General features: G+C 25.8%; 1 protein-coding gene across 3 annotated transcripts; it reads right to left on the bottom strand.

Moving 5' to 3' along the window:
• Positions 1 to 31: 31 nt before the first annotated feature.
• LOC100203095 (TFIIA-alpha and beta-like factor) lies at positions 32 to 25,254 on the bottom strand. 3 transcript variants are annotated; one of them, XM_065816570.1, is made up of 10 exons: positions 25,117 to 25,254; positions 20,379 to 20,480; positions 14,988 to 15,093; positions 7,865 to 8,013; positions 7,570 to 7,686; positions 4,180 to 4,207; positions 3,998 to 4,104; positions 1,368 to 1,652; positions 1,187 to 1,282; positions 32 to 753 (listed from the first exon to the last, which is right to left on the bottom strand). In XM_065816570.1, exons 1-10 carry the CDS (start codon positions 25,135 to 25,137, stop codon positions 646 to 648), a joined length of 1,119 nt encoding a protein of 372 aa, XP_065672642.1. In that variant the 5' UTR covers positions 25,138 to 25,254; the 3' UTR covers positions 32 to 645. The 3 variants fall into 3 exon arrangements, with proteins under 3 accessions (XP_065672642.1, XP_065672644.1, XP_065672643.1); XM_065816572.1 differs by lacking the exon at positions 25,117 to 25,254 and adding an exon at positions 23,912 to 24,125 and having other exon boundaries at positions 531 to 753; XM_065816571.1 differs by lacking the exon at positions 7,570 to 7,686 and having other exon boundaries at positions 531 to 753.
• Positions 25,255 to 26,303: the final 1,049 nt, after the last annotated feature.

The raw sequence follows: 26,303 nt of genomic DNA on the forward strand, positions 1-26,303 counted from the left end.
AAAAGGATTCAAACAAAAAACAAAAAGCAAATATGTTAAAGATTTTTTTTACATGCTATTTTACAAAACTATGTTATCAAATAACACATAAACAAAAAATAACTAAACACTACAACAAGTATTTCTTTATTAAAAGCAAAAACAAAGAAAAGGCAATTTTTTTTCAAATTTTAAAATGAAAATTTAAAAGCAGTTTAAAAAAATGGTTTTTTCAATTTATATAAGTAAGGAAAAATGAAAAATTGAAATTTCATAGAAACTTTAATTTTCAAGAAAAAGAATATATATATATATATAAAAAGAAAGCTTAAAAAAATATTTTTGATTTAAAATTCTATCAGCCAATACAAAAATTAGTCAGTTTATTTGATCGTTGAATGTGCATAGATAAATCCAAAGATTATATATAAAATGTATAACTACATATATTATATTAAATATATATAACTGCATATATGAATTTTTTTTATACAAGTTAAGTTATGTCTATGTGATAAAGTCATCAACTTTAAAATATAAGTAGAAAAACATGGTTCAACATGAAATTCATCAACTCTATAAATAAACTGTAATGAAAGATCTTGCTTCAATTTAACATTTTAACACTTCAATTTAACTTCGCCAAAAAATAGGACTAACTAGACACTACCATTCTGAGTCACCATTTGCTTTATGAAAAACAAAGTCCTTATTGCGCAAATTCATAATTCCATCTTTTAGGTGAAATTTCCATCTATTACGTGTTCTTGCAATCTAAAGAAGTTAAATATTTTTTATTAAGTGTTTTAAAAAAAATGAAACTTTCATATTTTTAATGGTGGTTAAATGCAAAATGTTGCCTTATAAACTGTGCAAAATGAGGCAACACTCTTCTCAAACATATTAGTAATATATTAAGTTTATAGTAGGTATATGTTTTATATATATATATATATATATATATATATATATATATATATATATATATATATATATATATATATATATATATATATATATATATATATATATATATATATATATATATATATATATATAGTATGTATAGGTTTGTTACACCAAAGTATCTTTTGTGTTTAGATCTATTCAAAATTTCAATATTAGGCTGTATGAAATTTCAATAAAACTAATTTTTAAAACCATTTTATATGTTTCTAACCAACAATTATTAAATAAAAGTTTGCACCTTGTCATATTGACAAACAACTACATTTTCTGTGTCAAATAAATCAGTCGGGTCTTCATCAGATACATCATCTTCTGAATTTAATGGCTCTTCTTCCTAGAAAATGTGTATTTAAGGTAAAAATTATATATCACAATTTTTACTATATAAATTTTTTTTTTCAAAACACCAAAAAACATACTTCTTCATCTTTAGATTCCATATCTCCATTTGAGTTACCACCTGCAACAGGTGCAATAGGATAGTTATCAAAGTCTTCATCATCGTCATCATCATCGTCATCATCTTCATCTATTTCTTCTTCAGAGCTTGAGTCATTTGTTCCATCAAGTTGTAATACAACATTAACTAAAGGTGACTTTTTATTGAATTTTTTTTTATTAATACTAGTTTGTGCACTTAATGAATCTGCAGATCTTGATATACTGATCTCATCATTTTGGCCATCAACTTGAATAACATGTTGCTAAATAAAAAATTAATTCTGAAATCAAAATGCGTTGCTATCATACATTTTTAGATATAAGTAAATTCTAAAATTGTAATAAATTTTTTTAATTTTTTGCTACATCTCAAAAAAGTTAAACTTAAAAAATTGAATAAAATTTTTTCTTTAATCACTTGAAACCATTAAAAAAAAAATTTCATAAAGGAGATTTTAAAATTTATTTCATAACATTTATTTCTAAATATATAGCATCCAAATTTATACATTTTTAATGAAAAATAAATTTAATGTTATTATTTTTAATTCAACTAATACTAATGGAGTTATTAGATAAAATTTTACTAAACTTACCCCCTATTTAACTAAACCAATATATTTTATAAATAACAAAATAGATCAACTCAGTAGTTAAATAGTTTTTGAAATGCGGAAGGTTCAATTGCTTAATCTAATTACTATCAGTATTTTTTTTTGAATAACTATGATTTCTACTTGTTGTTGTTGGGAAAAGTATGGCAAAAGATCTAAATCATTAAAAAATATGAATAAAAACTTAGAGGAACAAACTCAGCGGTTAATCTTTCCAGGATATTTGATGAAAAACTAATGCTATCCAACAGTTGTTTGTTCTGGGTGCAGAAGAAATCTTTATAGACTTAAAAAGGAAGATTTTCTATATATATGTGTGTGTGCGTGTATATATATATATATATATATATATATATATATATATATATATATATATATATATATACACACACACACACTCCCGTCCATAAGTTTGAATGCACCTATCGCAACTACAGATATTAAGAGAAAAATGTGTCAGAATAATTTTGATTTGTGACTTTAATAAAACAAATCAATAGTTTTATGTTCTTTTATTAGTTTTGAAGAAAAAAAAAAAAAAAAGTATCAAAAATTAAAACTAAAATAAAATGTTTTCATTTAAATCATCTTTTCGTCAAAACGGCCATCTTTAGCTTTGACTATCGCTTGGCAGATACGTGGCATGCGATCAATCAATTTTTTAAAATATTTCCCATCAATATTTTTTCCATATGTTTTGTATTGCCTCTCAAAGATCATTTTTACGCCTTGGTGGAGTTTTTCGGACTTCTTGATCTAAAAAAAGTCCCACAATAACTCAATTGGATTACAATCAGGATGCTGCGGTGGCCAAGTCATGACCTTCAACAATAGTTCCTCTTGTTTTTCATTTAAATATTACTTAACCACTTTAGATCCCACTTGGCCACCACCGAAACAACCCCAAACCTTTATACTCCCACCTCCATACTTGATTGTTTGCATAGTACATTGCTCCAGCATTCTTTCTCCTACCTGACAACAAACAAATGACAGGCAATTATTCCCAAAAATCTCAAACTTTGATTTATCTGACCAAAGTACTCTATTCCACTCTTTTACCGTCCAATTCTTGTGTTCTTTGGCCCAGACTAATCTTTTTTGTTTGTGGAAGGTTGTAAGACATGGTTTTTTAACAGCCACACAACCTCTAAGCCTGTTGTTGATGTTATTTATTTTTTGAAATTAAATAAAAACATCTATGCTTATTTTTTTCAGAGTCATCTCCATTAAAAAATCTAAACAAATTGATGTAACAGATTAACTACAAACAAAACTTGAATAATATTAAAAAAAAAAATTACTTCCAGTTTTATAATGGACCAATTTAGACTTAACCTTTTGCCCCATTTTTGACCTTTAGCACTTTGTCCAGATTTTAAAAACTTACTTTGTGGAGCCTACAGGACAAATACTTTTATGTTCAAAAAGTTTTATATGAGTACCACAACATAAAACCTGGCGGTCTCCTTGGTTTACAGTGTATTCTAATAAACTCATTACTAATGATAGAAAAAATGGCAATAATATTGTTTAGTATGCTAAATAGTGATAACAGCCTTAAATGTTTTAACTTTTATTTCAGCAACTTATCTAAACAGAAAAACAAAAACAAAACAACTTAAGCTATGAGTTTAATTTTTAAAAGCAAGGTAATTTTTGACCAACTGTTTTCTTGAAGAAAAAAGTAACTGGTGATACTTTTATGCATTTAATTTATGTGATAATTTTGGTTAACAACTGAAGTAGGCTGAAAATAGATTTATTATTTAACTTAAATAATTTATGTCAAATTAAAATTTTTTTTTTAAAACTTTATATCAATAAATAAGATAATAATTAAAAACCATCAGCGATACTGATCACACTGCTCTGACTTTAATAAGGCATTAAAAGTAGTTCAAAAATTGAATTTATCATTTACAACAACAAATTCATATTAAACATATATCAACATAAATATTTTATTGAAAACAATTAAAAAAAAAAAATGCCTTTTGATTTGAAACTTGATGTTGCGACTGTTGTGATTGTTGAGGTGTATAAATTACTCGAGGACCACCAGATATTATTCTAGTATTAGTACCAAACACTGGAAACACTGTTGAAAAAGTTATCATAATAAGTTTTAACACATAAGCAAATAAGTAGATTTATAAAAGTAAAATAAGTTTACTTGTAGAGTGCTGTCCAATTTGATTATTCTAAACCAAAGTAACAAAATATTTCAGCAACAAATCCAAATTTTAAACAAATAAAGAATTTGTCAATTCAAAAATTAAAATAAACTTAAAAATCAAATAACCAAAATATTTTAACATGCAATGCAGAGAATATGAGAAAAAATATAAGAAAAAAGTAAATTAGACTTTCGCATTAAAAATTATTTTACAATGTGTAAATTTGAATAGCAGAAATAAGTTTAAAATTAGGCATTCTATGATAAGGGATTGTCTATAAATTACATATGCTTGGTTGGGGGAGAAGGATTCTGCAAATGGCGTATATGAGATGGGAGGCAGAGGGTCAATTATAAAAGTAAGGAGACACTAAATTAAAAAAAAACATCATAGAATGTTGGCTAGGTAGGTTAAAAGTGTAGGTACTTTAAGGGAAGCGAAGGCTACTCAAAAAGCATATAACAAAATGCAAGGTGAGGTGGGGTGGAGGGAGGGGGAAAGGGTAAGGATCAAAATAAAAGCGTACATACTTTATTGAGGACCCCTAACAAACTGTGCCTAATAAAAAACTTGCTCTAAACTATAATTGTATTCAAAAAGTATAACAATTTTAAACTATGAAAGTGCACAACTGTATTATATATTGAATTTTTTTTAAAATTATAATTTACTTAAACTATATATTATGATTTATTTGATTTTATAATGCTTGTTTTTTTAAAAATGTATTACTTGATGAAAACATGTGACCTTCTAGTTTATATATCCAGATTTTCACAGGAAGGCGTGCGATTGCATGACTTTGTAGTACCGCACATGTAATATTTTCGCTTTGCTGACATGTTCATGGCTTTTAAAAGAGTATGATCATTTTCTCGCATTTTGAAAATGGCGCTTAAAAAGCAAAAGCAAAGAAATAAAAAAAAAAAACAAACCCAGAAACTGAAATAAGAAAATAAATCTTAACTTAAGAGAAAATACACAGTAAAAAGTTTTTCGCTTGATAGGCGTAAAGATCACAGTTTTGAAGTCAATCATTTCAAACTCATTGCAAATATATTATAAACTAAAATTTTTAGTAATTTTATTACACATGAGGTTTATAGCATACCATTTTATGTAAAAATTCAATGCTGTTTGATATAATCTACTTACCAAAGTACAAGATTATTTACTTGATTTTCTATTTTACTGTTTTTGTTTTCTTATTTTTAAGATTCCTGTTATTTCCATCAACGAACTTTGATACAGTAAGTGAGCCAAACAGATTATATGTCTGAAAAATTAAACGAAAATAAAACATCTACAACATGCAATTTATTTGAGAATTATATACGCCATTTGAAGGACAAACAATTTTTTTTATTCAATTCAAAATTGTAAAAATCTAAAGTGTTTAATAATTTGAATTTTTTTTAAAATATGAAAAAAATATAATTTTTGTAAAACCCATAAAATATTGGTTTAAAAATAATATTATACATGAATTATCAATAACTATATAATAAACAGTGCCTTGTGCCGCCAAATATCTGTAACCAGGTCTGTGCCTAAAGCCAGACCTGCATGGTATAATGTTTCATTTAAGGTCTTTTACATGAAAAAGTAGCTGTCAGTGTGCTGATACATCTTAAACCTGCACTGTTGGATGATAAACAGAAGCACAACTCAGTGATTGGCAAAATATTTAGAAAATGAGCTTTAACAACAATGTTATAAAACATGCAATTACTAAATAAGTTTAACAATCCCTTATGCTGACTGGAAAATAAAATTTAGTTTAGAGTTTAGAGTTGCATGCGAAAATTAGTAAATAACCAATAACAAAATCATTAAAACTGTTGCTTCACGGAAATACAATTTCCTGGGTTATGAAGTTAAATATGTTCACTGTGATGATACTGCTGTTAAGATATGGTGCAAAATATGTGCTCTGCTAGATACATTTCAAAACAAATCTTCTGTTGAAACAGTTGATGGCAATAACAGTACATCAGATAGTGAACTATTGGGTTCAGAAGAAGAATATAGTGAAAATGACAATTGGTCTAATGAGAGTAGTGAACCTACTGAAATGCAATAATCAGATAATGAATTATTGGATTCCGATTAGAAAGCAGAAGATTTTAGTATTAGGTGATTAATCTAGTGATGGAGGGGAATGCAGACATATTTTAGATTTCTTTATTGCTTATATATTACTTTTTATAACTTTACATTATAATTTTTTTTAATAATACATAAATAAATTATAAAAATAGATTAAAAATGATGTGCTACCTTGCTGTATTGAGAATAAACATAAAATGTAAAACAATTTTAGTAAAACATTTTTGTAAACATAATTTATAAAATGTTCTTTCTTTATATTGATGCATACATTTTTCAATTAGATTGTATGTTGCAGATTTTTTATTTTCGTTTAATTATTTAGACATAAACTGTTTTGTTTCCTCACTTGTAGCAAAGTTTGCTGGTGGAAATAATAGGCATCCTAAAAATAAGAAAACAAAAACAGTAAAATAAAAAAAGAAGCGATAAATCTTTTATTTCAGTAAGTAGTTTATATCAAACGGCATTGAATTTTTACATAAAATGGTGTTCTATAAACCTAACATTTGCCTATTTATTCCTGCTACAGCTTATTGCAATAAAATTATTAAAAATTTTATTTATAAATAAGTTAGAAATAATTAACTTCAAATCTGTGATCTTTATGGATGTCTATCGAAAAACAAAAAAATATAAAAAAATATAAATTTGGTTTATACTTTTACTTTAGTTTATTTTCTCTTAGGTTAAGATTTGTTTTCTTATTTCAGTTTATGGGTTTTTTTTTCATTTACTTTCGCTTTTTAAGCGCATTTTAAAAATGTGCAAACATTATTATACTAAAGCTGTGGACATGCCAGCAAAACGAAAGTATTACATGCACGGTCAGACGTGCAATCGCACACCTTCCTGTGAAAGACTGATGTCAGTTGGTCAACATGATTAGTCACCATTAATTTTATGCATTGATTTTTGCTCAATTTATTGGTTAATGAGAATGAATCAAAGAGACATGATAATTCTACAACAAAATTCTTCAATTTTTAAAATTGTTGTTAAAGATTTTTTAAAGTTAAAGATTGTTAACCAAACATTTTATCGAACAAAATTTGTAAAAGTTTCGAATGTGCTACATACGAAAAAATTTTAATAAATATTTTGACAATCTGGATTAGTTTAATATACTAATAAAAAACTTCTATAAAACTCTAAAGGAATTATGATTTAATTGATTAGGATTCAATTAAAGTCAAGCATTTTGTTATAATTTTAAGAATAAGATTTAAAAAAATTCTTGTAATTGGGAAAACTTAATTATAAGAAAGATTTTTTACTTGTTGCATGTGAAGAACTTGCTGAGCTTGTTGAATACTAGGATTCTGCTGGGATGTAAGGCCGCTTCTAGATTGTGCATTTTGTAAAGCTAAAGATGCTTGAGCAGCAGCATCAGACTATATAAGAAATGTTTAATGTTAAATAGAAAACTGATGTTACAATTAAGAGTTGTAATTCATAACAGTGGCAACTTATTACTATTGCCAAAGTTATGAGTTGTCTTTATAATATGATACATCAAAACAAAACTAATTAATAGTAAAACAATAAACATGTTTAATAAAAATGTGTTACCATTGGTCCAACATTTCCAAGAGTTGGGTGATTGCTAACATAAAGAAAAGGTCCTCCTGTCTGAGATTGCATTATACGTGAAGATGAATTTAGTTCTGGTGAATCCCTTCTTTGAGGTAATGCTGAAGAACCAGCTTGCTGATTAATTCCTTAATTAAATGAAAAAATAATAATAATAATTATATGTATATATGTCAAAAAAAAACAAAAAAAAAATATCAAGGATGAAATTTTTGGATGGCATCTTACTTAAAAAAACTTACATTTTTTACAACTATAAAAAGCATTTTAGTTTTTTCTTATAAATAGCTATATTTTTTTTCATGGGTAATATTTGGAAGTATATTCCAAAAATTAGGACCACCTTGCCACACAATTTTGAATAGACTGCAGTTTTTTAAATAGTCTTTTCAATTCCAAAGTAGAGGGAATTATAATAATCTAGCTGAGAACATACTATGGTGCACAAATCTTGGTGCGATAAGAATTGTTTTATTTTGGATATTTTAATTATTTGTGTTTTTAAAGATAATTCATTTTTAAGTATCACATCTAAATTTTTTGCAGAGTCAACAAATCTAATGCACTCCTTGTTAACGAAAGTACTTTTAATGATATCTTTTTGAATGCTAGGAAATGCTTGTTTTCGATTGGTTAATACATAAGAATGATTCACTCATCCATTTAGATATGTATTCAAGACATTTGGGTATATCCAGGATATTATATCTCAATATAATGCACTAGTCATTATATGGAGATAAAGAAAGAAGTACTTTTAGAGTTTGATGATCATCTGAGTATCCAAAAGTTTTAACAATCATTATGCTCAGATTGTTATTTGTAAAGTGGTCTCATATAGATATTAAAGAGTTATGGACCCAGGACTGTACCTTGTGGCGCTCCATATTTTACATTTTGGTTCGTGGAATATGAGATACCAATTTTAACATTTTGGGTACGGTTAACTTGAAATGATTCAAACCACTTGTGAGCTGTGTCAATTATACTAATTTCACTAGTTAATAGCCCAAGTAAGTTTTGCTGATTAATAGTGTCGAAGGCAGCACTTAAATCAAGTAACAGTACTGAACGCAGTCATGGACAAGGAAGATATGTGAAAAAAATTAAAACCTATAGCTCTAAAAAAAAAATCAACTAATAAATCTGAAAAACTAAATCTCTAATGGAAAATTATTTTGAACTATATTATGTAATTACGTTAAGGTTGAAAAACTCATTGCGTTGGTTTGATGAATTTCTGACTGATTTTCTTTATATTAGGAGAATAGCAAATAAATCTTTTTTTCTTTTTTTAATTGTCTAAATAAAAATATTTATATGATTATCTTTTATTTATTTATGCATTTTTACATATCAATCAAAAAAATAATACATAAACAAATAAAAAAGTAATAACAAAAATAATTTTAAACTTAAAAAAAAATTAAATTCAAAGATTGTTTTTAAATTCTCCAAATACCAAAATGTTCAGTTACAAGTTATAACTGAAATTTTGTTTTTCAACAGAAGTTTAAAGAAAAAAAAAAAAAAAAAAACTTAAAAGTTATAACTGAAGGTTTGATAAGGTTATTACTCATAACCTTATCAAACCAATATTACGACCTAAAACCTTCAATTTTTTCTTGTGTTTATATAATATTAATAAAAACTAATTATATTTAATAAAAAACTAACTAGATTTAAATTATCAAAAAGTATTTAAAAAAAAAGTTTATTGAAATGCATTCATTATCGTTATGGTTTATAAAATTAAGAATACTGATTGTTTAAAAAATTGATCATTAAAAAAAAAAATACTTTGGTAATAAATAAAAGTTTTATATAATATTCAATGATTAATAGCATTTTGAAACTTTATTTAAAAACGTTTAACTTAGTGTAAACAAATTTTATTAGAAAGTTTAGGTAGCGTAACAAAAAAAATAACTTTGTTATGTTTTTGATTATTAAATATACGAATCATTGAAAATTTTAATAAAACAATCGTTTTTACTGTTCTTTATAAAATTAATTGTACAAATTGTTTTAAAAACATTTACATTCGTTGTAAAAAATACACTTTATAATAAAATAATATCTTTCGATAATTTAAATAAATGGCTTTTATGGTATACAATCTTTAAAAGTAATTTCTCGCTTTATTACCTTATACTTTATTTAGGGCATTTTTGAAATGTTTTCAAAAATCTAAAAAGCAAAGGTTAAGTTGTACAAAAAAATAAATAAATGCGTGGTCAGGAATAGTGTGCGAGCACATGTTTCAAGTATTTGAGTCTAACTTTATCGTTGGAAGTAACGCAGCACTTTTTAAAAAATCCTGCTTGATTCTAGTAACAGTATTACTACTTCAACCAATATATCTATTAATGTTTGTAAATTATTCCTTAGTAGATATGCTGGGATTGGATCAGCAAGAGATGTGCTTTTACTTGTTTGGGATATTTAAAGATAAGAACTGAGTTTTCTGATTTTTTTAATAAAATGATTATTTAATTTGTGAGCTAGTTCTTCGTCTGAATCGGCTGATGGTAATATATATTCTTAAGTTTTATCTAGTAGCTTGTTTAGCAATGAGAACAGATTTTTTCTGTAGTGTTTTTATTTAATAGGTTAGAGAAATATGTTCTTTTTTTATATAAGCAATTATTGTTGTTTTTTGTTTCTGAGGCGTCTATATTCTTTTTTGTCACTTTCAATTTTTGTTCTCTTGAACAACTTGTCTGCTTTCTTCATTTTTGCCTAAGTTGCACATATTCTCTGCACCAGCTTTAATTTTAGGCTTAATAGATGTAGTTTTTCACGCTGATTCCAAATCTGTGTTTAGTTTTTCTCCAGCACATCTGAATCTTGAGATAATGTATGTGTATTTTTTGCACTAATATTTATTTTCAGGGTAATTATTTCAATAAAATTAACTTATATAATGCCTAGAAATTGCAAAAATTCACCAGGCGCCTTTTGCTACACTTGTGGGCAATTCAAATTGTCAGGGCAGCGAAAGAAAATCACTCCAGAAATCTCAAAAATTTACAAGCTGTATTTCAGTTGTCCTTTGGGAGATCAAGATAAAACTTGGGCACCATTTGTGGCTTGTTATAGTTGTTGCAGCTTATTACAAGATTGGATCAACAAACGAAAGACTTCTTTTCGATTTGCCATACCTATGATTTGGAGGGAACCAAAAGATCATTACAATAACTGCTATTTTTGCGCTGTTAAGACTGCTGGATTTTTGTCAAAAAATAAGCAACAAATTGTGTACCCGAATTTGGATTCGGCCACGAGGCCTGTTCATCATGACAGCACCCTGCTCATTCCAGTACCACCAGTTGATGGATTAAACTCTGTTGAAGATGAATGTGTTGTTGATGTTGAACGTCAAGATGCGGCTGATGTTGACTTTGATCCAGATAAACGGCAAAGAGCCCAAATTTTTCACACAAGGTGAACTGAATGATTTGGTTAAAGACTTGTCCCTTTCCAAGAAAAAAGCTGAACTTTTGGTGTCAAGGCTGAAAGAAAAGAATTTGTTAGCAGTTGGTGTCAAAGTATCCCTCTTTCGAAAGCGCAACAACAAGTTATCTAGGTTTTTTACCATTGATGGACCCTTGTGCTACTGCAATAATGTCAATGGTCTTTTTGAAAATTTATCCTAAGTGCATTCGCCTCGTGATTGGCGCCTCTTCATTGATTCATCCAAGAGGAGTTTGAAGGCCGTGATGTTGCATATTGGTAATCAGAAGCCATGTATTCCAATCGCTCATTCCGTACACTTGAATGAAACTCAAGAAAATATGAAAATATTACTAGACGCTATTGATTACAAAACTCATCAGTAGAACATTTGTGGTGATTTGAAAGTGATTGGTATGTTAATGGGTATGCAAACAGGGTTTACCAAGTTCTGCTGCTTTCTTTGTTTATGGGAAAGTCATGCTGTGAATGAACATTACGTAAAACCAAATTTGAGTGGTTTTGAAAGACCATGGATTTGAAGAGTCACTTACTTCCGACGAAAAAAAAAAAGCGTGGAAAGCGTTTGTATGGGTTTGTAAGAACTTCTTGGGGAATCACAAATCGTGTGAATATGGAAACTCCATTCAAAAGCTACTTGATTCAGTCCAAAAAGTGAGCTGTCGTAAGTCATTGAAAATGCATTTTCTGCATTCGCATTTGGCATTTTTTCCTGAAAACTTGGGCGCTGTGAGTGATGAACGTAAATGAAGGTGAATGGTTCCAGTTTTTACATTTTCACCAATATTTGAAAAATAAAATATGGCCACTTTTGTAGTAAAATTATTATACTGAACTTAAAAACCACGGTAGGGAAAAAATTATATCAGTTTTAGAGTTCTGGGAACCTCTAGACTACATTTATAAAAAGAAGTTTCTCCAATATAAAAGTTGGTTTGCTCACCCCTGGCCCACTATGCGGCGCTTACATAAAAGAGCAACTAAAAGATGTTATAGGTTTCAGGAAATAAATTATTGGACTTTACATGTTTTTATTGCAAATCATTTAGTCAGGTTTATTATTGTTAATGGTGTACTTTTAGAGTTATTAAACAATTTTTTATAAAAAAGAAAATATATTAGCACTAAAATAAATCAAACTTGAAAATAAATAAAAAAAATCAAACTTGAAGCGAAAATTACTTTTTGTTACGTTTTTAACTGTGCTCAAAATAAATTAATTTAAAACTTAAATCTTTGAATTTAAAAATTAAAAAATCTAAAGTTATACAAAACGCTTTTACAAATTACTTCTAAAGATAGTTTAATGAATGAACAAATTTTATCTAAATTATTAAAAAGTGTTATATATATTATTTTTAAATTGTATAAACATTTATTTTTTTCAAAAAGTTGCAAAAATAATAATAAAAAAAATTGTTTAAAAAAATACCTTATTTAAACAAGTAATTTTTAATCATTTCATGCTCTGATTAGTTAGTCAAGTTAAAAAAAAAAAAAAATTAAACAATTCTTTGTAAAAATAGAAACAAAAAAATAAAGCAATTAAACCAATCCATTGCAACGGAAGATTTAGTTTAGCTTCATAATTTAAGGTAACTTAAAATTTTTTTTGAATCTTTCTAAAAATCTTTCAGAAGATTTTTAAAAAGCAAAAATAGTTTCAAATGGTTAAATTTATAAAAATTATGTGCCTTCATAAAAAAAACTTAAATATAACATTTGTTAATTTACATAAAATGCGTTTATTTTAAACATTCCCAATAAATAATTTTTTATTTTATTTCAAGCCTTCGTATAAAATAAAAACTTTAGAAAAGATCAACAATTAAAAGTTTTCATAACATTAGTAATCATATCTGGACGATAAAATAACCTTAAATGAGTTTAATGATATTGCATTAGTATCTTTGGTTTTCAAGGTATTCTACAATTTCTCAGCTCTATTTGCAAAAAAACTAAATCTTGCTGGACAATTTTTTATTAGTTCAATATTCAATTTATGCCCTTGCCTACATGTACGAATCCCAGATTTATCAATAACTGAAAACATAAAATTTGACCATTGAATTTTCTCATACCCATGAACAATTTTATACATTTAGATTAAGTCTCCACACTGTTTTAAATCCAAACTGGTTAAGTTCAAATATTTAAGGCATTCTTTGTACGATAAATCTTTTAATTCTGAAAGGATTTTTGTTACTTTGCATTGAATTCTTTCCAGCCTTTCTATATCTCTTGTCAGATAGGTACACCATATAACACTTTTAAATGTATTTTAAATGTGGTCATATTGTACTGGACGATTATACAAAATTTCTATCATGTGTATGTTTATTATGTTAAATGTTCTTTCTATCAGACTAATTATGTCATTTGCTTTATTACATGCATTTAACACTTGCGTTGTCCATTTCAAAACCAATCTTATTGTGATTCCTAAATCTCTTTCTTCATTCAACAATTCTAAGACTAGTTGTGTACCATCTACTTTATTTAAACTATAATTGTACATTAAATTCTGTTTACCAATGTGCATAACTTTACATTTGTCGACATTTAAGTTGATTAACCAGTCTTTACACCACTTTAAATTATTAATAATACTGCCTTGTAATGATAAACATTGTGTCAAATTATTTACTTCAGCTATTATTTTTGAATCATCAGCATAAAATTTTGAACTATTTGAGATGATCTCATTCAAATTGTTAATGAAAATGATAAATAAAATTGGTCTGAGCACAGAACTTTGTAGAACACCGCTCAAGAGCATCACCCATTTTATATTAGAAAATTTATAAATATATAAAAAGAAATTAGCTCCTAAATAATCAAAGATGCTAAAAGGTTTAATTAAAATACTTTATTTTCTGTTGATAATAACAATGTTCAAAAAAAAAAAACTTATTAAAATAAACACATTTAACTAATTACATTTGTATATACATACATATATACAATCCAGCACTCTTAAGATCAAAATAAAAAGTAAGCTTGTGAAGTTTCCTTAAAGTGGGTGGATGAGATGGTGAGATGGTTGTTGGAAGAAAATATCACTTGACACAGATATGCATCAGATGTTTAATACTATCCATTTAATTATAAAATAAGTTTACAATTTGATGCTTAATTATTGATTAAACCTTTTTTATGTTAAACATGCTGCTATGCAATTACTTCATATTCCAGGCTCAGAGCAAAAATGTTGCAACTGACATAATGGTGAAAATAATGGCGAAAATCGAGATTAATGTAAAATCTTATGTAGTCTATGGAGTAGTACACAAATGTGGTTAAAATTGTCCTCTGCATGCCACATGGATAACGAGGATTAGGTTTAATATGATTTTAATTTAATCTTTTGATAAACTAAGTTGCTTAAGTTTTTTAAGTAATTGATTTTTAGGAAACATCTTAATTTTTACACGGTTTTTCTCTGTTTCGCAAAACTTTTTTTCTGAGCCCGCAATATGCAAATAGAAAATGTTTTTTTTTGCTACTGAAATAAAAAATTTCTAGTTTAAAATTCTAGCTCAATTTTAAAATTCTAATGTTAGGCTGATAACAAAAATTCTTTTATTAAATTACTAAGACCTTTATTTTTTATCGTGAAACAAACCTGCTATCTGTGAAATAGAATGAGGATATGTCAAACTAACTCGAACATTAACATCTGATGGCATAAAATCAATAGCTCGTGATTGAAGAAGCTTGCTTTCCCATAACTAGACAAAAAATATTTAAAAGATATAACTATAGTTAATAAATTAAAAATAGATAACCAAATAAAATAAAAAATAACCAAAATTTTTTTTGATAAAAAATAGATGATCATCTATTTACTACATAAATTTACAATATAATCTCGTCTAGATATCTAGAATAAAAAGTACAAAGCTCAAAAAAAATGTTAAATTTAGGTCCTCTTAAATTTAACATTCAACTAAAGTTGTCTTATATTTTAAAGCTTTTAAAAACACTATGAAAATTATCAAGATTTAATAAAAGTAATATATATATATAAATTGTTAAAAAAACATGGTTTTCTCACCATTAGGTACAAAACTTTTAATTTAGTATTAGTTCGTATTAAAATTAAATAGGTAAATAATTAACTGTATTTATGTTTAAACCAATAAATATTAAACTTATGATCATATGGAAGTTTCTTATTTTAATTTTGTTAAGAGATTATTTCTGGAGAAATTTCTATTGATGTGTATATATTTGTATATCTAGTAATGTTACTTTAAAATATTACAAAATGTTCTAATGACAAAAGTTTTATTTATGAATATAAATTATGTTCACAAATATCTTATTGGTTGATGAAATCTAAAATTTTTGTAATCATTAAAAATATTTCATAAATATTTAAAGAATTGTTTTAAAAATATAAATTATAATATAAGTAGAAATAACAACACAGTATGGTGGGCCTAAATTAAAATAACTTCCAGCTACTTGTAGCTGAAAAACTTTAGTTAAAAGAACAACCATACTACAATATCATTTTACATGTGTTTTTATGATGCTCTAATATTATAATTTTTTATATTCTAAATACTAACCATTTAAGATTTTTTGTAGCATTTTTTTAAAATGCATATTTGAGTTTTGGGGTAAAATTGACAGGAACGCATAGGTCACCCCATGGGTCAAGAATCAAGCAAAGAAGACAAACCCTAAATTAAATAAATTTAATCTTAAAAAAAAAAAAATTGTACCAATACATCAAATGTCAGCAGATCTAACAACTGGTACTTGCAGAACGTTAAAATCCACACTTAATGTTGCATAACATTGGTAAGAACTAAACACCAGAACCTGAAGATGTAAAAATTTATCTCATTGTTTCATAAATTAAACCAAGCACCAAAAAATCGGTCAAAAAGAGATCCAGCAAAAAATTACAATGCTGCGAGATTTCATCGGAGTCAGATATTGAGTCATTAATCTATTGTAGAGTTTGATAGTTAGATAATTCTTAGAAAATTCTCTAATCATAAATTAACATAAGTTTTCATATCTTTAAGTAGACACTATTAGAACTAAAGCTAATTGATATCTTTCAAATAATATTTCATAATATTTTCATTGCAATTTTACAACTTTTTGAGGCTGTCAATTTTTAAAACAAAAATTTAGATTGGTGCTAGTACATATTTAAAAAGTTTTCTCTGTTTTCGTTGTCATAGCTACAATGATAATTTCACCTCTCACAATGTAAATTAATATGTCAATGTAAATAATGTCTATGTTATTCCATATAGAGGGTAACATTGACAGTTGCACGCCAACAAAATCAATCAATTATTTATCAATAAAATCTCTTTTACATTTACATTTATATTGCTGTTTATCTTAAATTAGGAAAGTTAAAAAATCTTTGCACAATCCTAAAATATATCAATATCAAATTTTATGCTGTTGCAGTTACTTATTTCGTCTTGATTGACAAGGAACTCATGACAGCCATTACACCTGACTTAATAGTGAGAGTTACAGCAATTTTTTTATTTAATAAAATGTGAACAAAAGTGTATGCAAATATCTAACTTATGTAAACTTTAAATTATGTAATGTTTAAAATTATATCAAGTTTTACAGTTTTTCTTTTACTTAAAAATTGGATTGCGGCAATACCTCCTTAAATTTTGATTTATAGCATTTATTGGCCATTTTTTAATTACTTTTGTTTATTAAATAGTGTTAACACCTTTATAGAACAATATGTCTTAGTGGCTGAAGTGGTTGGCTCGCAGTGTTTCTAAAATGGGTCGCCATGGTTCGAATCATCTTCACACTTGCACACACATATATGGGCAATTCCACGGCGGAAAATGAAAAAGTAGTTAAATTTTATTCTCTTTTTTTGTCAACTTTTAGCAAATGAATAATGATGTAGACACATGAAAGTTTATTTAAAATATAATTTTAGTACTAAAATTAATTTATTTAAGTCATTTGTATGCCTCAGAAAGTCTCTCTTTGCAGCATGATAAAAAAGGTATCATTGTAAAATGTTATTTTAACTATGAATTTATTAGCATAATCAAAATTAATTTAGCACGAAAATGGAGCTAACATGTCAAATTGTTGTTGATTAGATTTTATACTTAACAAAATATATATATTTTAAGAAAATAACAAAAGAACTATTGCAATTTTCATGTAACGTAAGTTAACAAAAACATGATAAGGTTTTGTTTTTACTAAAATTTAGTTTAAAAACGTTTTTTAATAATATATGCAAAAGAATATTAAATGTTATGTTTTTATATTTAAAGTTTTGAATAACGATGCTGAGTTGAAAGCACATTTTTATTTTAAATTTGTGTAACGTAGGTTAAAACTACATGCATTTACTAAAGTACTGGTGCTTTTTTGTTAAGTTTTTGTTTACAAAATGAATTATGTCATTAAGTAATTCTTATTTTGTCGCATTGATATGACAAGGTTCAAACTGAAACTTTTTATATTAGAAGAATTTAGAATTTTTTTTTTTTTTTAATGTTAATTAAAATTATTCATATTATAGCTTTTTATTTGTTTATGTATTCTTATTTTGGTTGACATACACATTTACATAAGAAAATAAAAATAAGAATTATATAAATATTTTTATTTAGACATTATAAAAGGAAAAAAAAAGATTTATTTGCTATTCTCCTAATATAAAAAAAAATCAGTCTCCTAAATCAAAAAAAATCAGTCTTTTTTATTTTTATTTTCATGAAATAAATCATTTGTAAATGCAATTACGAGTCATCCATTAAGCACTTAGGAAGAGTGCCACCAGTTTTTTAAAATTTCCTTTGTTAATTACTTTTAATGAGTTAAATTCTTTTGTTATGTAACTCTAACTCTTAATAAGAAATATAAAAATCCACGATAAATATCACTCGGTAATATAAGTGATCTAAGTTTATTTTCCTTAGCTGCTCACCTCTGATAAGATATTATATATATTTAAAATCGGCATTGAATTCTTAACATCTTGTGAAAGTTTCTAATACAATCCACTTTACTGATTCACAGAAATCTGAACTAAAAGTTAAAACAATTTTTTTACCTTGTTTTCCGTGTACCATGTTATGTGGCACTTTTAGTAATAAGTTTGCCCTTTTTTTGCCAAACTTAAATCTTTTTAACTTATTTATTCTTTAGAATAACACTAGAATTTAGAATTTAGAATAATAGCTTTTATACCATATAGCTAAAAGTTTAATTTACTGTTTAAATAGGCAAATATTTAATAAAGTTGTTGCGTGTGTAACATAAGTTAAATATATATTTTTTAATCATTTTGGATTTTTTAAAATACAAACTGAAACATTTCCGAAGTTCTATAGATATTATATACATAACATATATAAAGATATTATATACTATTACAAACAAAAAGGAGAAAATTGTTAAAAAAGTCTATTTGCCATTATGTAGCCATTTTTTCTTTGCAAAAAAATGGCTACATACAGCAAGAAAAACAAACCATTTTATAAATCTTTTATAAGCTCTACAAATGCAGAAAAGGTGGGCATGTTAATTTTTATGCTCTTAAAGTAATTTTTTAGAATGAATTATTTTCTTTAAAAATATTGAAATAACTAAGGAATAGGTATAGAAATGATCCGTGTGGAATAAATAAGTATAGAAATGGTTGGTTTGGTAAAAACCCATATTTTATGGAGACGGACAGCTAGGATATATTATGCAAAAAAATATATAAAAAAGGTTGTTGTATAGTAGACTTGCAAAGACTTGTATTTTTACTGCGCCGGTCAGCTAGTAATAAATAATAAATAATAAATTTTAAAATAAGTTATTAATGTTTTTTTGTCAAGAGAATTAAAAATACTGAAGGTAAACTAAATTTGCTGGTAAAGTACACCGAAAAAAACCCCAGAAAAAAACAAAAACAAAAATCAAACTTGCAATGAAATGTATGATTATATATGCCTTATTTGCATAAAACATTAAAAAGGACAATTATATTTACATAAATTTACAAATGCAAAATTTTAATGAACAACCACAAAATTTACAAATACAAAAATAACAATTTTATTCAACTTTTTTGTCTAAAATTTTAAATCTGTGAAACAAACGATAAACATCTATGCAAAAACATATACTATCCACCTTGGAGTTAAATACGAACAGTGTTACTTGTCTAGCACTGTTCGTATTTAAATGACAATGGTTCTAGGCATCACAAAATTACACTGTTTAAGCAGGACCCTAAAACCTCTATCATTTCTTTGAATAATTGAAAGTCTCTTACAAAGTTGGATAAGTTCGGCCATGGCTAAAAAGTATAGCTTATTCTTTTCCAATTATGTTCTTGGTCTTTAACAGCACTGAAATAGTTCACAAGAACCATTAACTTAAAAAAATAATAATAAAAAAAAACAAGATTTAATCAAATTAAAAAATTCAAATAATGATTTTCCACAAATCTTAAAGTATAATCTAGTTTCATAAACAAAATATAGCACTTTAGTAACAGATTAACACTATTATTAACTTTTTGCTTTAATTTTTTGTTATCTTGTTTCATAGATACTTCTAAGTCATCTATAATGCCAACAACTTCACTTTCTTTTTTTTTCAATTTTTTGCCGAATACATCCATCACAAGTATCATGTTCTGAGCAGTAAAAAAGGTCTAAAATTTTCTTTGGACAATTGGTAATGTTTTGTAAAGTTCTATTTGCACAAACATTAACGATTGAAACACTATAATTCCATTGGGGATCAATTCTGCACAAAGGAATTCTAGAATTAATATATTTAAAAACTATTGTGCTTAAGTAAAGAATTGTAAATACAAGAGCATTCAACAGTTTAACACTCTATAAACTATATAATGATTTTCATTGGAAATAATTTCCTAAAAAATCTTTGAAGGCTACAAAATGTAACTTGGCCTTGAGCCCCTGAAGGTGTGCAAAGACAACTTACAAAAAATTATTTTATAAAGTCAACTGAAAAGTTTGTAATATACCTGTTTTAGCTCTGTTAAAACCTGTTCATCAACACCTTCATTTAAAAAGGATTCTTTTACATTTTTGATGACATCATCAATTACAGCACGGTAAATTCGAGGCTAAAATTAAACAAATTATTCAGCTTAACAAAATAGCTATACATAATTAAAAGTAATGCTTGCAAAATTTTGTGGCAGATGATATTATACTAGCAATAAAAACAGTTATACAAAAAAGCTTCAATACATATATGAACTGAGAGATAAGGCACATACTTGGCTGGGCACATAGTTAACATGGGTGAATGTAATCAAAATACCTATTTATAACACACAGACACACACAACCCTCAGAATTAGGGTTGGCATTCGGCAAAAATTACCGCCCTCGTTTTTATGTTTTATGGTAAGAAAACATAAAAAAGAGGTATCAAACTTTTTTTGCCGACCTCATTTTTCCTAATTCCGAGGGTTGCACACACACAGATATATATATATATATATATATATATATATATATATATATATATATATATATATATATATATATATATATATATATATATATAATCAAATATAATAATAACAATTGGTTTCAAAGAAATATGAATCTAAGTTTTATGCCTTTTAAAAAAAATTCCATTTCAATAAAATAGAGTGAAGCAAACACAGCTTTCTAAATTTATGTATGAAGCAAAAATAAAATAAAAATGGTATTAAAATATTGTAATTAAAAAAATAATTTATAAACAACTCTAATGTTATCAAATTGGCCACTGCATTGTATTTTTGTCATTAATTTTTTTGACATTAAGATTGCTAAGTAACATCTAATGATCACCTTGGGGATGAAACTTGGAGTAATGTTTCTTTAACATCAATTGTTATTATTCAATTTTACATAAGTTTGCTCTGCTCAATATCGAGTACTGTATAGTATAGAATATTCTAAAGTATACATTTTTAAGTGTGTTTTAATAAATACCAGTATAGATTCTATACTAGTATTTATTAAAACACGCATAACCCCTGTGTGTGTATATATATATATATATATACACACACACATATATATAATATATATATATATATACACACACACACACACACACATATATATATACATATTATATATTATATATATACATACACACACACATATATATATACATATTATATATATACATACACACACATATATATATACATATTATATATATACATACAAACACACACACACACACATATATATACATATATATATATATATATATATATATATATATATATATATATATATATATATATATATATATATATATATATATAAAAGGGTTCCCCTATTGCCAAGACAAGTTATGTTTATTTTATAAATAAACAAAAAATAAGATTTGAGCTTATTAAGGTTACTAAAACAAGTTATTTATTGAGATATTAACAAAAAAACATTTGTTGCTTTGACATTATATTTACGGTTGAGAGGTTAATATTAACTTCATGAATCTGCATAGTTTTTTCTGTTGTAAAAATATCTGGTTTAAATAATGTACTTACTGCAGAAATGGTACTTACTGCAAAAATGAAAACTTACTGGAAATAATGTACTTACTGCAGAGTTTTTAAGGCAATTTACACATTAGAATGGGTTTAACGCTTTTATATAAAAAAAAATGTTAATTTTTATTTCCATTAAAATATTTTGATTTTAAGATTTTATTAGCAGGACTTGTATTTAACAAATATAAAGATACTTTTAAAATTCAATATTTATAGTAGGGGTAAACTGGAATTCCGGACAAAATTTGTGATTTTTAGTTTACTCCAGTTCCAGTTAGTTACAACAATTTTGAGCCAGAATGCAGGAATTCATTTTTAAAGACATATGACAAACTGTTTAAATCAAATCAAAAAATCATTGTCCTACAGGGAATGAGGAGCTATAAATAAATAATAAATATTTCTAAACAAATAAAATGTAGTTTTATTTGCAATAATAAACTATTTGAGAATTTCTTGAAATTTAGGAATATTATGGTGCAAAAATAAGTTACTCTCCAGTTTTGGGCAACAACCAAGCTTTTTTCTTGTCTTGTAGAGCCACTTTCAGCAAATACAAAACCATATAAATAATAAAGTTTATACAACAATGAAATGATATTGTATGCCAGCATTTAAATAAATTGCTAATATATATGTTTATATTGATAATATGTGTGTATCTTGGAAGCCTTAATTCCTTCTGGAATAAAAGTTTGGAAGGTTTTATTACTTCTCTTCAATTTTAACTCAAGCCTCATTCTACTCCACAGTTTTCACCATCTTGAACAGTTGCTTTATTAAACATTAACCATTTTTTTCATCTTTTACAAGAACATCTCTCTTAAGGACAAATGTCCTTATATTATTGCAAGAAACCAGTGTAAAAGTCCAGTCTGATGTTAAGCTCTGTTATTCTCAGTTTACTAAATCTTGTATCTTATCTCAGATGTTAGGTTCTAGAGACTTTAGGTTAGTCTTCAACAATGTCATTAACTAAAGTAAGTCTAACATTTAATCTCATGGTTCTGATCTTTTTACTTCTACCCAGAATAAAGCAGAAATCTTTCTAACTTGACTATAGAATATAATGGCCATACTCTTCCTGACAGTTACACAGATTAATCCATTGTTAAACATCGAAATTACTCTGGCTTTCAATGCTTAAGTTAATTCTCAATTAAACACTTCTACAATGTGTACTTTCTAATAAAATTATCTGAGCATAAAATTATCCACATTAAATTATGTGCAGTCAATGATATAAATGCATCATTACCATAGATATTAGTCCAAATATCTGTTGCAAATGAAACATAATCAGCTGCAGAAATGTCATTAAATACTATGGTTTTTAATTTTTCATATGATATTGGTAGAATTGTTTCCTTAAAAAAAGTACTACTTGGAATTAGGTATTGTTGTTGCAAGTGACCAATTAACTTAATGAACCCCAGATCTTCAAATACAGAAAAAGGTTGATTGTCCATCGCAATAAAACTTACTATTCCTTAATTAACTTTGAAGAAGCCTGAGTCCTTTATATTCTAAACAATTTTAGGAACAAAATCATTTTTGCTAGTATATGTATCGAAATGATATTTTTTAAAATGCATATGGAGTGGTGTTGCGCTAATAGTTTTTGGGGTGCTACCACAATTAACATTTTTGTGGCATAATTTAGATTCTGCTAATGTATGTGACATCATTTGTTTTAAAAATATCTCCAAACAAATGAGAAAAATGAAGACATTCTTAGGATTTTAAATAGTTATATGGATAAAATATGGATAAATATATGGATAAAAATATGGATACCTATAACAGCAAATATTTTTATTTTAACCTAAATGCAAAAATAGAATTAATTTTGAATATAAATATTATGCAGTTAAAAACAATACATAAAATTAAAAAAAAAATAAAAATAAAAACAACATATTTAAATAAAACGAGAGTCAAATTAATGAAATAGGTTATTTATTTCTTTAAAAAATATCAGAGCCAGTACTTACCTAGGAAAAAAAAGGTGTTTTTTTAAAGATATGAACACAACTTGTATGGGCACTTGGAGATCCCTTTAAAGAACAGACCAATAATAAATTAGTAGAAACACTTATACAATTTTTCTTTAAAAGTCTGTTTCTCTTACTGTAAGTTCATCTTCATAATGATTACTAAATCTTTTTTGAAGACTGTTTAAAAAAAATTAGATAATTGTTTTTACCTATATATATATATATATATATATATATATATATATATATATATATATATATATATATATATATATATATATATATATATATATATATATATATATATACATATATAAACATATCTTTTTATCCAAACCTTAGAGTAGTGAGCCTTGTATGAAATATCATTGATAACGTCATACTGAAATACTATAGCCATATATAATAACTATCAGTGGAGGCTTCAGTCTATACATCAACTGTGGGCTTGAATAGGTAATAGTTATATATAAAGGATTTTTACTACAAAAATCTTTTTTTATTATTCTTCAGTTTTTCTTCCCTTATTTGTCTAAAAAACTGTTTGTATTTAGATCATTGCCCACTCATTAAAGTTCCAGATAATGACAACTTTATTCTTCAAATACTATATTTGAACATTTTTAATGTTAGCTATCTTAATTCATCAAAAATTTAAAAAAATCAAAAACAATTATTATCTTATTTAACTATTGTCAAAGTATGTTTATTTATATAATATTAACAAATGTGATATTATTTTTTATGCACTAAATGGTGCACAAAAATGATATTATATTTACTGACATTACAAAAAATCAAAAATGAAGAACTTATTCACTATATTGTTTTTCTTAAACTAACAAACTTATATCGGTTTTAAATATATTCAAAAAAAAAAAAAAGAAAAAAAAAGAACGGTTTAAAAACTTATGTTTAAAAAAACGTATTAAATTGGCTTAAGGAATTTATGTTGGCATTGCAAATTACAATTCGTCGCTCGCAAACAGATAATTTTTTCAATTTTTATACTTTTATGTCATTGGAAATTATATATTCTCGGTTTTAAAATAGCTGTTTTCATACTGTTTTAAAATAGTTGCAGGCTATTTTTTTAAGGGTAATTAGATAAATTTTACAAATGGTTATGAACAATTTCGAAACATTTAATTGAATAACTATTATGAAAAAGCTTTTATTAAAACAAGCTGCTATAAAAATACCACAGGATTTGACGCAGACATCCCAGAACCTTCCTGTGCAGCTTCCAACTTCAAATGATGCGATATTTATACTCTCGTGAATCAACAAATCTATATCCATCTTGAGATACCCCGCAGAGAAATTCCAATTTTGGAAGTTAAATATGGTCACACGTTTTATAGAAAACACTAATGGATATATGGTTTATCTGACCTTGAAAGATCGTTCGTAAATCTTCTATCACATGATTTAGAAAATCTATGGTTTAATATCAACTATTATTTTAGCACAGAATTGCCCATGACAACAAACATCGGTTTAGAAGTAGACACTTACCGATAAGTGCACCGATTGTCCCTTACCGCATAATATTTTAGGAATTTTCAGCTACCTTTATGTCTATAAAGATTTTAAGGCATTATCACGATATTTTTACTATTTAGCGGGATGAAGAAAAATTGTTTTAAAATCGTATTTTTATTTCGTAATAAAAAAAAGGTTTATCTGACGTTCGCTTATAATATTGAGTAAATTAATTAGTATAAAAAATAATTAATAATATCTCTGATGTAATAACAATAATAATAGTAATAATAATAATAACAATAATAGCAATAATAATAATAATAACAATAATAATAATAATAATAACAATAATAATAACAATAATAGTAATAATAGTAATAATAACAATAATAATAGTAATAAGTCTGATGAACATAAATTGCATAAGATATCAACTTGATATGATATTTATTTATGATATTTACTTTATATTATTTGTGATATTTACATCATCTGACCTTTATAATCAAAGCCAAATTAAGAAACCTTGTTTCCAGACCTGGTTTCCAAGTCACGTTTGTAACAATTGATTTCAACATGATTTGATATATATGATTTTAATCTAATATAGTTAAAATCAGTTTTCTATTTTAATTTAGGCACAGTTTTATGAAAATGATTGAATCTAACTTTTCCATTTTTCTTCTTCCTTAAATTGAATCAATAAAGTTGCAATTTAGATAAAAATAAGTTTTATAAATTTACAAAACAATATGTAACTTTTAATAACAAAAATTATATTGTTTAAAGTTAAACTTAAAAAAATATTTTTTTGATTTGTAAATATAGTTTTTATGGCTAATTATAACAAATTATATGAACTATATTCTTTCAAATTATGCTTAAACTACTTAATTATACA

Source organism: Hydra vulgaris, chromosome 13, assembly GCF_038396675.1.
Source record: "Hydra vulgaris chromosome 13, alternate assembly HydraT2T_AEP".
Lineage (NCBI taxonomy): Eukaryota > Metazoa > Cnidaria > Hydrozoa > Anthoathecata > Hydridae > Hydra > Hydra vulgaris.

Excerpts from the sequence above, each read along its gene's own strand:
- LOC100203095 (XM_065816570.1), bottom strand. The coding sequence starts at position 25,137 with ATGTCTGCGTCAAATCCTGTG. Across the intron at positions 8,014-14,987 it reads TTCTATTTCACAGATAGCAG|GAATTAATCAGCAAGCTGGT; the intron begins GTTTGTTTCACG and ends CATTTAATTAAG. Across the intron at positions 1,283-1,367 it reads TGGAATCTAAAGATGAAGAA|GAAGAAGAGCCATTAAATTC; the intron begins GTATGTTTTTTG and ends CACATTTTCTAG.